The sequence below is a fragment of the Lemur catta genome, chromosome 15 (assembly GCF_020740605.2).
Source record: "Lemur catta isolate mLemCat1 chromosome 15, mLemCat1.pri, whole genome shotgun sequence".
NCBI lineage: Eukaryota > Metazoa > Chordata > Mammalia > Primates > Lemuridae > Lemur > Lemur catta.
The window spans coordinates 17,686,185-17,698,865 of NC_059142.1; the positions used below are offsets into that span (position 1 = coordinate 17,686,185).

At 50.1% G+C, this 12,681-nt stretch overlaps 1 protein-coding gene across 1 annotated transcript in view; it reads right to left on the bottom strand.

Moving 5' to 3' along the window:
• The window catches only part of ABR (ABR activator of RhoGEF and GTPase), a 175,118-nt gene extending 164,288 nt beyond the window's left edge, over positions 1–10,830 (bottom strand). The window contains exon 1 of the mRNA XM_045526195.1: positions 9,650–10,830. Within this exon, the coding sequence (XP_045382151.1) occupies positions 9,650–10,694 (1,045 nt within the window). The 5' untranslated portion in view covers positions 10,695–10,830. The remainder of the gene's footprint in view (positions 1–9,649) is intronic.
• Between the last annotated feature and the right edge of the window lie 1,851 nt (positions 10,831–12,681).

Below are 12,681 nucleotides of genomic sequence, written 5' to 3' on the forward strand. Positions count from 1 at the left end.
TCACCTTCAAAGCCAGCAACAATGAGTTGAGCCCTTCTCACACGGCATCACTCTGACCTATTCCACCTCCTTCTTCCACTTCTAAGACCTTTGTGATTACACAGGGCCCACCCAGATAAACCAGGATAATCTCCCCAAGTCAAAATCCTTAATTTGATCATGTCAAAGCCCCGTTTGCCATGTAAGATGGCATACAGGTTCCAGGGATTAGGATGTGGACTTGTTTGGGAGCCATCATTCTGCCTACCATAGCCATTGTGATAAGGGCTTTTCTGTTACTTGCAGCCAGATGGACTCCTGAGACCCAACTCCTAGGTCTACCTGGGGAAGGAAGGGAAGGCTTCACGGAGGAGGGAGCCTCCTAGCCAAGACCAGAAGGATGAATAGGAATTTGCTATGTGGACAATATGGAGAGGGCATTCCAGGCAAATGCTGAGAAATGAGTGTGCAAGGTATGTTTGGAAACCATAAGCAGTTCAGTATTGTTGGAGCATAATGAGTCTGCATGCATGGGGTAGGGGAGGGTGGACATCACGGGTAACCTGGCACATTTCCATCTACAGAGCTCAGATTTTACTTTGTAGGTGACAGAGAGCCATTGAAGAATGCAAGCAGGCAGTGCATAATTTGACTTAGGGGCTAGAGCAGACATTTGGCTTTAATGTAGAACATAAAAACCAAGCGCTGGAGGGAAAAGGCTAAAGGCAGAAGAATCAGTTATTGGGGTGGTTTAGATTAGGGGTCATGAAATGAATATCTAGATATTCAAAAACATTTATTGAGCACCTCCTAAATGCCTGGCAATGGGACATTCTGGGGCTACGAAGACAAGGCACAGGTCAGAACAAGGTGCCCTGTCACCATGCCAGCCATAGCCCCAGGACAGGGGCTGGGTTGAACGAGGGGTGCTCATGGAACCTCAAGTTTAGGGCATTCTAACCCCTACCCCACGTCAGGAAACACAAACAGGGTGAGGTGGGACCCTGAGGAATTAAGGCCAGCCCCACTGTCCAGCAACTCACAGGGGCCCCAGGACCAGTGCAGTGATGGGGAAGCACTGAAGAGGCTGAGGGCTCTTTCATGTTAGAAAGAAATTAGACAATGGTGATGGTTATGCAACTTTGTAAATGTACTAAAAACCATGACCGCATACTTTAAAAGGGTGAATTTTATAATATGTGAACTATCTCTCAATAAAAATTATTTTTAAAATTGGAGGAAAAATAAGCCCATCACTTAGCACTAAAAGATTTTCAGTTTCCTCACCTGCAAAATGAGAACAGTAGTGCTTACTTTAGAAGACTGCTCTGAATATTAAATGTGACAGTGTAGGTAAAGAACTTAACATAGTGCCTTACAGATAGTAGGTGCTAAATATATGCTAGTTCCTTCTCTCCTAAGTACCAATAAAAATTCTAAAACAATCGTTTTCTCAGCAATTGAAAGATGTGACATGAGCTCTAGGCAACCTCCCTGCAGGCAGTGTTATCTCAGGCAGACTGCAGCACGGATCAAACAGGAAGACAGGAAGGTGCTCACTGTGGAAAGACTGCAGATTTACTCTGCAGCTACACAGCACAGAAATAACAAGGGAGATTCACGTGGTGTGAATACAGCTACACAGACAGAGCCGTGGGAAGGAAAGTCAGGTGGGCACAGAGATTTCTGCTTTTAATTCTACTATGGTATACAAACAGAGTCCAGTTTCCAAAATAGCCAAATCTGCCCCAACACCTGGACAAGTCCAGATCGCCACGATGCAGCCCTGATGTTTAGGGAGCAGCCACACTCCACCTTCCTTGTTATGGGCTCCTCAAAACCAGAATGAACCCAAAACAAACCTTACACAACCAGCATTTTCCAGCACCAAGGCAGGAAATTTATTTTTTTTCATTGAGCTTCTTATTTGTGACTATTCTAAAAATCAACCAGGTACTTATTAAGTGCCTGCCATGTGCTCAGCCCCGTGAAAGATATTGCTGTGAGAGAGAAAAGAGGCATAAATCAGGGTCCCTGCTTTCAGGGAGCCAGCTAACCTCTTAGTTTGAGAGCAATGCTTCACAATAAACATATAAAAGCCTTCGTGTCTTGCACAGAGCAGTGGTTCAGTTGTTATTTGTTCACTGGGTCAATAAATTAATAGATAGCATAATAATAAGACAATTGTGCAGTGTGGGGCTCACTCTAAGAACCACAAGATGGGTTGGAGTAGTTGGAAAAGGCTTGTGCCAGAGGCTGCTAGCTGCCTACTCAGTATGAATTCCTCCATTTTTCCTTGTAACAGAGCCCCTATTTTATTTGAGGTGGCCATAACCCCAGATAAAATAAATACTACATTTCCCAGCCTCCCTTGTAGCTAGAGGTGGCTAATGAGATAAAAACAGAAATTGTCAAGAGAAGCTTCCAAGAAAGTGCTTTAAAAGGCAGACTGACAGCTGCCACACACTCTTATGCTCTTCTTCCTATTCTTCTAATTCCTGCCTGAAACATGAATGTGATGGCTGGCCCTCCAGCAGCCATTTTACACCAGGAGGCAATCTCAAGCAGCATTCCTCACCTCTTTGGCACTAGGGACTGGTTTCATGGAAGACAATTTTTTAGCAGGGTGGGAGGAGGCAGAGCTCAGGCAGTGACGTGAACCATGGGGAGCAGCTCACCTGCTGCCGCTCACCTCCTGCTGTGTAGCATATCCCACCTCATCCCACTCCCCCCCACCCCCCACCCCCCGGCCAAGTTTCATGGAAGACAATTTTTCCATGGACAGGGACAGGGAGGTGGAGGTGGAGCTCAGGCGGCAATTCGTAGCCTGGCTCCTAACAGGTCACGGACCAGTACGAAACCATGGCCTGGGGGGTTGGGAGCTATAGATCTTGAGGGCAAAAAAGCAGAAAGACCAAAAATGTCTGAGTTCTTGATGATCAGGGAGTTACCACTTTCCCTGGACTGTTTACCTCTAAAATTTTTTTACACATGAGACACACCTCTATCTTGTTTAAGCCACTTTTTTTGGGTTTTGTCATATGCAGCAAGTCCATATCGTAACCAACACAAGATTCCATGGCAAAGCCAGGCCTTAAAGGAAGGGTTGATTTGGGGATTAGGGAATTAAAGGTACAAGGATACCTCATATGCCAGAAAAAGGACAGAAAAAGACACTGGCAGGAATGACCATTGACTGACAGCAAATGGGTAACATGTAGGAAATAAGGAGAAGCCAGATGATGGCTTTGCAGACGTCAGGGGAAACAGGGCTTGACGGGGGAAGGACCAGGGACCAGAATGGATTAGGAAAGGTATTTTCCTCTGAAGCAGCAAAACACTTCTATAGGGAGAGGGGTAAGAAAGGAAAGAAAAAGGCAGACAATAAAGCTTGGGGAACTTTATGACATGAAGAGGTGCAGATATGAGCAATGGCCTGGTTTGGCCAACTGAAAATCCCTGGACTTAAAACAGTAACAATAACACCATCTAAGATTTATTAAACTCTTATATATCCAGCCCTGTGCTAGGTACTTTATGCACATTATCTCACTTAGGCTTCAAAACAGGTCTCTGAAACAGACCCATTATCACCCCCACTTTGTAGACAAGGAAGCTGAGGCTTAGAGAGGGTCAGTAACTTGCCCAATGTAAGCCTCACAACCCTGTAAGAAACTCTAAAATTTTCTTCCAGTTCTAGGCCCATTTTTCAGATGAGGAGAGTGTTTGCACCATGATTTTAAAAGCCAGGAAAAAGTATGAAGATCCTGACTTTAAAATATAAAGATGTGGAGCCAATGGCTTTGTGAATAGTCTCTTAATCAGAAGAAAAAGAGATAGACCAGGGGAACAGAAAACTTTCCAGACTTGGTTGTGTTTACTACTGGTACAGGAGGAAGCAATTGTTAAACTAACTCACCCACCAACCTCTGTCTGGCGGTAAAGTGTTCATGTGGGGCTGGGGTGCAGTGTCAGCATCACAGCAGACCTCCAGCTCATGGGTCTCAAATAGCTTCTTCATATCTCTCCACTACAGGGATGGAGGAAAAAAATTATTCTATCACAGCTAAGGCTGGAAATTCAATCCTTTGAATTAAATTATTCAGACATCCACTGAACACAAGGAATTCTTCCTGGAGCAATAATCTCATTAGTCACTGATGGGAAGGGGGAAAAGCCCATCAGGTTACAGATGAACTAGGTAACATGAGTACCTAGTAGGAAGTGCATTTCCAAATAAGATTAAAAATAAAAGGACTCGGCCAGGCACGGTGGCTCCTGCCTGTAATCCCAGCACTTTGGGAGGCCGAGGCAGGAAGATTGCTTGAGCCCAGGAATTCAAGGTTACGGTGAGCTATGATCAAGACATTGCACTCCAGGCTGGGAAACAGAGCTGAAACGTTGTCTTTTAAATACCTATATTAAATAAACAAACAAACAAATAAAAAGTCTCCACTGGCAACCTGGCTGGAAGTTAAAAGTGTCAGCTTTGTAAACTGACCCAAGTTCAAACGCTGCCTCTGCCACATGCTAACTGTGTGACTCTGGGTAAGTTTCTTTACCTCTCCAAGCCACAGCAACTTCACTTATAAAATTTCTACCTGCTGATATGGGTGAGGCTACATGAGATGGTCTACTGCTCCCGTTACTATGACTTTCACAGGACTTCAGTGTTCTCTGCTTAAAATTCCACAAAAGAAGAGGCTGCAGGATACAATGGACAGAGCCTATAGGGGTCTGGTTCCTAAGCCCCACCTTGAGGGTCATGAGTAAGGGAGCTTGAGGGTACTTTCGGGGTTCCGGGGGCCTCATCTGTCTGGAAAGAGGCAGGGGTACATCAACTCTAAGATTTTCTTCCAGTTCTAGGCTCTTGACTGTTGCTAAGGTTCTAAATAACATTCCTTAGTCACTCATTTCAGGATTTAACAACAGTTAACTATTGGGAAGTTGTTCCTTTATCTAAAAACCTACAGTTTCTACGTCAGGAGCCAAAGAGCCAGTGAGAACCTTGAGGGTGGGTCACCAACCTGCGCAGTCTCAGCCCTTAGCACAGGCCTGGCATGAAACAAGACCTTGGTAAATGCTTGCTGAGTGGAACGGGTGGATGGATGGGTGAATGAATGAATTCCAAGGGCCAGCAAAAATAGAGAACTTTGCTCCCAGAGCAAACCTTAACACAAAGAGAAAATTCCACCAATTTAAAATATTAATATTTACTTTGTCATCCGAACTGAAACCGGAATATCAGATGAATAGTTTCTGCCAGTCAAAAGGATGCCTGACTCTGAAAAGCCACTTAGGACTTTGCTAGAAGAGTACACTTTGGTCCACAAGGAGGACAGACACGCAGGGACACCACAGGTTACAGAAGGGATGCATAAACCCCGAGAAGGACATGTCACCCAACTCCTATAGCAGGGGTGGCACAGAAGGATGCCAACATGCACAGGAAAATACCAGGGCCCCCACATGCAGACTTGCAGTTGTGTCTGCCCAAGACTTCCCCGCCAAGGAGGGGAGGTCTGAAATCCAGGTGATGGCCTGCCCACCTGTGAGGCTGAGCCTTCCCAGGAGCTCTATAAGAGGGTGGCAGCCCTGAAGGTTGACCTTAGCAGCCGATGGTCTTGGGTCTGCCAGGGACTTTAGTTATAAAGGAGACAACAATAATGACCACACACATGCACATACACATGTATATACTTCATGGTCACTATGCAGCAGGTGCTCTGCTAAGCTCTTTAAATATTTTCTTGTATTTAATACTTATAACTATCCTGAGAGATAAGTACTAATATTTGAGGCAGTAAACCTTGGCATTTGAAAGTATGGACTTGGGAGCCAGGCTACCTGGGTGCAAATCCTAAGTGCTACTTATAAGCTGGGGTGACCATGGGCAGGGTCATTGAAGCTCTTCAGGCCTCAAGATTCTCATATGTAAAGTGGAAATAATAATAGCATCTGTCTCACAAAGTTGTAGTGTGGTATAAATGAATTAATATGTATAAAGTGCTCAGAACAGGAGCTGGCAAAAGTAAGCCAATGTTGGCTATTCTTGTTAATCCTGTCTGATAGACACTGAGGCTTGGAAGGTCGTGTTGCCTGTGGTCTCGCACCCGGGGAGGGGCAGAGCCAGGGCACAGCCACACGTCTGACTTCACAGCACACACGACCCAACCCGGCTGATTCTGGCTCTGCCCGACCCCCTTCACACCACCATCCTCCCCCCTACTCCCAACGATGCCAGCATGCCTAGTCTTTTCTGGTGCCAATCAAAGCTGCAAAATGCTGAAAGAAAGATACTAAGTGAACTGGCATACTAACTTAAATTCTCATTTTGCTATCATGTGTGGAAAGAAAAAAAACAAATGTGTTTTGGTGTAGGAATCTGCCCCTTATCTGAAAGAAAACAGCCCTTTTCTCAAGAAGGCCCTTTTCACTCTGCCTCTGGGCCTTTGTATATGAGGCCTCAAGTGCCCTGAGACTAAGGCCAAGCCTGGACTGCCCTATAAAACCAGGCCTTCAGTTAGTGGGCATGATTGCTGGTGGAGGCCAAGCCAGCAAAAGAGCCTCATGAGTCAAGATTACCACTCTGCCTTGGGTCCTGCCCTGCTGCCTGGAAGGTTCTAGAAAGAGCCAGAGCCATGCTAGAAAAACAAACAAGCAAACACACACTTGCATCATAGAAAACCAAACCATCTGTGATCCAGAATGATTTAGGAAGTGGAAAGCTTTGAAGAGTCCACTCAAAGAAAAACCACCTGTAGTAGAGGTTAGTTAACACTTACAGGTGCTTACTATGTGCCAGGACCTGTTCAAAGCCCTTTAGAAATATTTCATCCCATTTATTCCTCACGTCAGCAGTATGAGGTAAGCAGTGTTTATTAATAGCCCAATTTTACAGATGAGGAAACTGAGCCACAGAAAAGTGAAATAACTTCTCTCAAGGTCACATCAGCAGTCTAGCTTCAGGGACCATGGTCTTAATCCGTGTTTTCAAACCAAATCTTTTTGTCCAACCCACAGCAAGAAATACATTCTGTTTTGGCACCCAGTGTAGATGCACACATTTATATATAATTGAAACTCAGTTCTAGAACAGAATAATACCATTACCATGTGCAATGCTCACTGATGTTTTCCGTTCTATTCCACCCCGTTAAACAAATATATCGTTAAGCAACTATTTTTGAGGGAACATTTAATATGAATTAGACCGTGTTCTAGGCTTTGGGGGCTATGGCAGTGAATGAAAGAGACAAAAATACATGCCCTTCCAGAGCTTGCATTTTACTGGAAAGATAGTGAATAAGTTCCACATGCAAGATTGTAGAACCTGAGGTGGTAATTTGGTGAGTGCTGTGGAGAAACATAAAGCAAGATAGGCCAAGGGTGGCCAAGGAAGATCTCCCCAATGCCTTTGTTGCCTGCTACACTGATTTTAGTGGGCTGTCACCCACACTATGTAAACCCCTTTTCTTAATCGCTGCATGCAAATAGTAAGTGCAGTAGTAAATACTGGCAGAATAAATGGAAGACTGCATTGAATTGAATGTCCACCCAGCTCTTCATAGGTCAGGGAGTAGGAATGGGGCTAAGGAGGAAAGGTCAGATAGGGATTCTGGGGGAGGCGGGTCCCTGTATGGTCAAAGGCTCTTTCTCCCAGATTGCTGCATATGAACACTCGTATGTGACTGCAATTCACACGCATATACATGTATAGGCATGCATGTATGTGTATGCACATATGTATGCAAATGCATGTCCCCCCATTCACTTCCTCACTGAGGAGATTTTGGAGACAGGAAGCAGGGCCCCCACAGGCAGCTGTGCAGGAATTCCCTACACAAGTTTGCCCTGCACAAAGGGACTGGAATGGGACCTGAAATACAGCCTGGGCACTACCAGCCTAGCCATGAGTGCCAGACATGTGCCCTGGCTGGAGACTTTAGTCCAGAGGAAGGAGAATCTTTTTATCCTTTGGTCCTTCCTTAAGGGACACCTTTTGCAATTCATTAGCCCAGAGGCAGCTCTGGTTCCAAATTTGCATCAAGGTTCTAGAATGTGGTTAGGGAAAGAGGAGACCACCCACAGACATAAAAATCACTCCTTGGGGAAAATACAATGCACGGAGCACACCTGGCAGGGTGATTGATGTGGGTCTAGGGGAAGATGAGATTGAAGCCAGCTCTGAAGCAGGTGGGGGCACTTGGGTAGCCTCCACTGAAGGCATATGGAACTTGGCACTAGAGTGAAATCTTTAGACTCTTCCTTTAAGTTAAAGGGGCATATAAAAATGTTACTAGCAGGGGCGACAAAAGCATTACCTATGGGAAAAGCAGCCAATCTCTGCTAATGAATAAGTGTAATTGATCAAAACAGATGACTTGATGGACCTTCCAAATGTGCTTTTAGCAAAGTGGACAGTTTTTCATTCAAATGCAAACTCACCCAGATAAAATCTAATAATGGAGATTTTGGAACAATCCCAGCATCAGTGATTTCTTTTTTTTTTCTCCTTCACTGAACAGGAAGGTTTCTTAAATTCCTGGTTGCAGCCTGACCCAACCAGACACCCATGTTGTGCTTTCCATGTGGCTGAGGAGACCCTGCTGGTTTCCAGATGCAGCAAACGGGTCATCACATGCCCCCCCACAATCCCTATCTGACCGTTCCTCCTTAGCCCCATTCCTACTCCCTGACCTATGAAGAGCTGGGTGGGCATTCAATTCAATGCAGCCATCCGTTTATTCAGCCAATATTTACTACTGCACTTACTAGTTGCAAGGCACCATTTGGACCACCATAAGGGGATTCAAAGATGACTAAGATGGAGCCCTGTCCTCAGACAAGAAGGCAGATGTGAGGGGAAACAACAGATGACAGAAGGTCCTAGTGAGGGTCTCAGCTCGCCCCAACATGCACTTAATCTTTCTGAGCTTCAGTTTCCTCCTTTATCAGATGAAGGCACTGGACTAGACATGATCTCTGGGCACCCGGCCAGCTCCAAAACTATGTGATTCTAAGCCTTCCCCTTCCTCTCAGGCTCCCAAGCTCCTAGGAAGCTGACAGACAGGGTGCAGCCTTCTACGAAGGGAAAGACTCAGCAAAGGGGGTAATGGGCAAGTGAGGATTAACTACCTTCCCTGGAGTGAGAGGCTGTTTCAATTTGGCTCCAGCACCCAGCCAGGCTGGAGAAGATGACATAAGTTAAGAAAATAAAGTGGGAGATTTAGACTTCCACACCAAAGAATTTGGGGAAAATGGGGGACCACTGGAATTTGTGAGAAGGATACTATCAGGGTGGTGCAAAGGAATCTGGTGGACCTGTGGAAGGTGGGCTGGAGGCGGAGGTGGTGAGTGACGTTGCAGTAGTCAGAGCAGAAAGGCTGAGGCCTTAAGTGAAGGGTTCCTCCCAGGGTCTGGCCAAACACACCATTCTGTCACCCCCTGCCATTGCCATAATGCTTATTTTCATAAACTCGCCAAAGTCCCAGATCACTGTGCACCATCTTTTTTAAAGTTCCACAAGTGGCTTTAGGGTAAACAGGTATTTCTCATCCTCCTCCTTCCTAGGTGCCTGAGGTTAAACAGGACACTAAGGTCTGTCAGGAAGGGACGCCAGCAGCTCCGGGGACGCGCCGGGCAAGGATCTAAAGAGGGGTGCACCTACCTGCAGACAGGCTGTCCTCGTGATCGGAGCTGTTGTGGCTGCAGTCGCTGCCCCTCTCCGGCGAGCTGTGGCTGGGCGAGTCCCGCTCAGGCACCCGCAGGAACCTCTTGCGCCGCCACGGGGGGAGGTGCTCGCGGGCCCCGCGCCTGTGCTCATCCGCGGCTAGGGGCGAGCCCCCACCGTCCTTAGCCTCCGCCTCCAGCTGGTCCGTGTCGCCGCTCCGGCGGTGCTGCCTCCGGCCCCCCGGGATCAGGTGCATCCAGCGGTGGGGGCTGCACGCCCGCGCCGGCTTCTCCGGGTCATCTCGAGTCCCGAACCGGCAGGGGGCCACTAGCAAGTGGCCCAGTACGAATTTCTCGTTCAAATCCACCATCTCGAAGTCGTGGTCACTGCTGTCGCCCCCATCGTCCGCGCCGGAGGCGTCCGGCTCGCCTTCCTCTGAGCCCCGCCCCGTGCGGGTCCCGGAGGACAGATCCTGTCCAGGAGCCTTGGGAACACTGCCATCGTGGCCGGGGGGCGCGCAATCCTCCCGGGGGCTGAAGAGGAGGCGAGGCTGCAGCAGCTGCTGGTGGATGGCTGCGGTCAAGCTGCGCACCGCGCCCCCGCCCCCCGCCGCCCGGGGACAGCGGGGAAGGTCCAGGCACACGTAGGGGGGAGACTCGGCCTTCGCCGCCACCTCCGGGTCGGGGCGCGCGGGGCCCGGGGGGACTCCGCCGCCGTCCTCCGCGTCCTCCTGCTCGCACGGTGGCGGCGCTCGCTCTGGCCCGGCTGGCGCTGGCTCCTCCGCCGAGGCTCCCCCGCTGCAGCCGTCTCCGCCTGCCCGGCGCCCGCAGCCGGGGTTTAGCTTCTCCCCGGCCAGGGCAGCCTGCAGGTATAGGACTTTGAACTTCTCTTCCGCCAACACCTGTTGCAGCCGCTTCAGGTTGAGTTTGCAGTGCTCCAGCTCCCGCTCCATGTCCTGCACCGAGTCCAGCCTCATGGCCGGCGCCTCCTCCCCGGGGAACTCGGCCTGCCAGTGGCGCTCAAACTCCTGCGGGTCCCACATGCCGGGCGCCCCGTCGGGCCTCCCGGGCCCGGCTCCTGCGCGCCGCAGCCGGCTGGGATCGCGCCCGGCCCTCTCAGGGACGCCCGCGCTGGCGCAGTCGCCTACCCTTCCCTGCAGCCCCACAAGAGAAAAAGAGAAAAAATAAAGTTTTTCCCCTTCCGCCCTCGAGCCTTTTTTTTCTTCTTCTGGGTTTCGCCTCCCTGACGTAAGCGGCTGCCCGCGGCGGAGGCGGGCGCCTGGGGGCCCTGGGCCCGCCCCGGGCAGCCCCCGCAGCCGGCTCGGGCGCCCCGCGGGCTCGGGCGTCTGGAGCGCCGCGGCGAGGGCGGAGCCTCGGTGGCGCCGGGCCAGGCCTGGCGGGGCGGCCTGCGGTGCTGCCCACCGCGGAGGCGCCAGCGACTCGCGGGGCTGGCCGTGGCAGGGCCGGCTCTCTTCTCCCGGGCTGGTCCGGCTGCGCAGCTCCGGCCAGAGCGCGCGGTCTGCGCCGGCTCCCTGCACCCGAGCGCGGGCCCGCGCGGCAGGCGCGACGCGGGAGCCCGGGTGAGGGACGCGCGGGGGCGCCCTGGGTCCCAGCCAAGCCCCCGCCGCCGGCTCCCCGCGGCCTCGCCTGCCCGGGGTCAGGGCGGCGCACGGCAACAACAGGGAAAAGGTGAGGGAAAGGCGGCCTGGCGCGGCGGGGAGAGCAGGTGTCGCAGGGAGCCGTCTGCTGACCCGCAGGGCTGCCCTTCGCGGGGATTTATTGAGCGTCTTGAACCATCCTGTCCAAGATCACAGAGCAGTTTAATCCAAAGCTGGGGATAAAGCTTTGGGTTTTTTTTCTTTTTTGGGGGGGTGGGGTCCAGTAAGCGTTCTCTCCACTGCTCACTAGAGCTTTTCCAGGGGAGGAATAGCCAAGGGTGACAGCTCCAAGAGGCTCTGCTGAAGGCTCCTGTGACTTCAAAGCTGAGAGTACTCCCGCGTGACTGAATCAAACCATGGCTGCAGGGGCCTAGTAGAGGACCCTAGTGGGTGTCTAAAGGGGACCCTCCACTCCACCTCCCTCCTCTTTGTGGCCTCAGACAATTCCCCTAGGGAGGAAAAGAAAGGAGCTGGGGAGAGACTCCTGGCACGGTGGGGTGGGGACTCCCCCATTCCTCTTTCTCCCATTCCTCTTCTCCAGGGTTCTGGGTGAGGCCCCACTGCGTGCTGAGAGAGGTCCTGATGAATTGTCTCGTGCTTGCCGGAAGGGGGGACCTTATCAATGATTCACGTTTCCTTCATAGTAAGGACGAAGAAATTGGTGCTGTGAGAGCCTAAGTGACTTGGCACTGGGGAAACTCTTCCTGGCCACAGTGCCCTCCCGGGACTCAGCCACCTTCTCTGCAGGCTCTGCCACTCACCTCTCACCTCAACCGTGCCATCCTGCTAGCACTTTTCAGTCCTCTTCGATTCATCCCTCAAGGTTACAAGGAAGATATTTCTTAACCACAAATGAGATAGTGCCATGCTTTTGCTCAAAGCCCTTCAGTGGCTCCTTATTTCTTACAGGGTAGAGTCCAGACTGCCTTGCATGACAGAGGAGGTCCTCCCACATTTGGTCTCTGCACACCTCTCTGCCTTCCTCCTAAAATTTAGCCTTACCAGCTCAATGCTGTCCCCAAAGACCTTGCATTCTTCCTGCCTTTTCCTCTTTTTTGGAACTCCTGTTTCCCCCCTACACACATGTGAAACTCCATGCTGCCTGGGAATCTCCACCTCTGAGAAGCCTTTAGGGGGTCCCTACTCCCTCATGTTTGTATCACCATTTGAACCTGTATATGCCTTTATCTTTGCTCTGTTCCATTTTAAGGGCAGGGATTGTGTCTTTTGCATTTTTGTATTCCTGCTCCTTCTTGCAGAGTGTGACATAAAGGTGATAATTGTTGAAGAGACAAAGTGAATGAAGGAAGGAATGAACAGACAGATGAATGAATCTCCCACCTTCCCTTTCCTGCTCTGCTTCTGTTGCGAA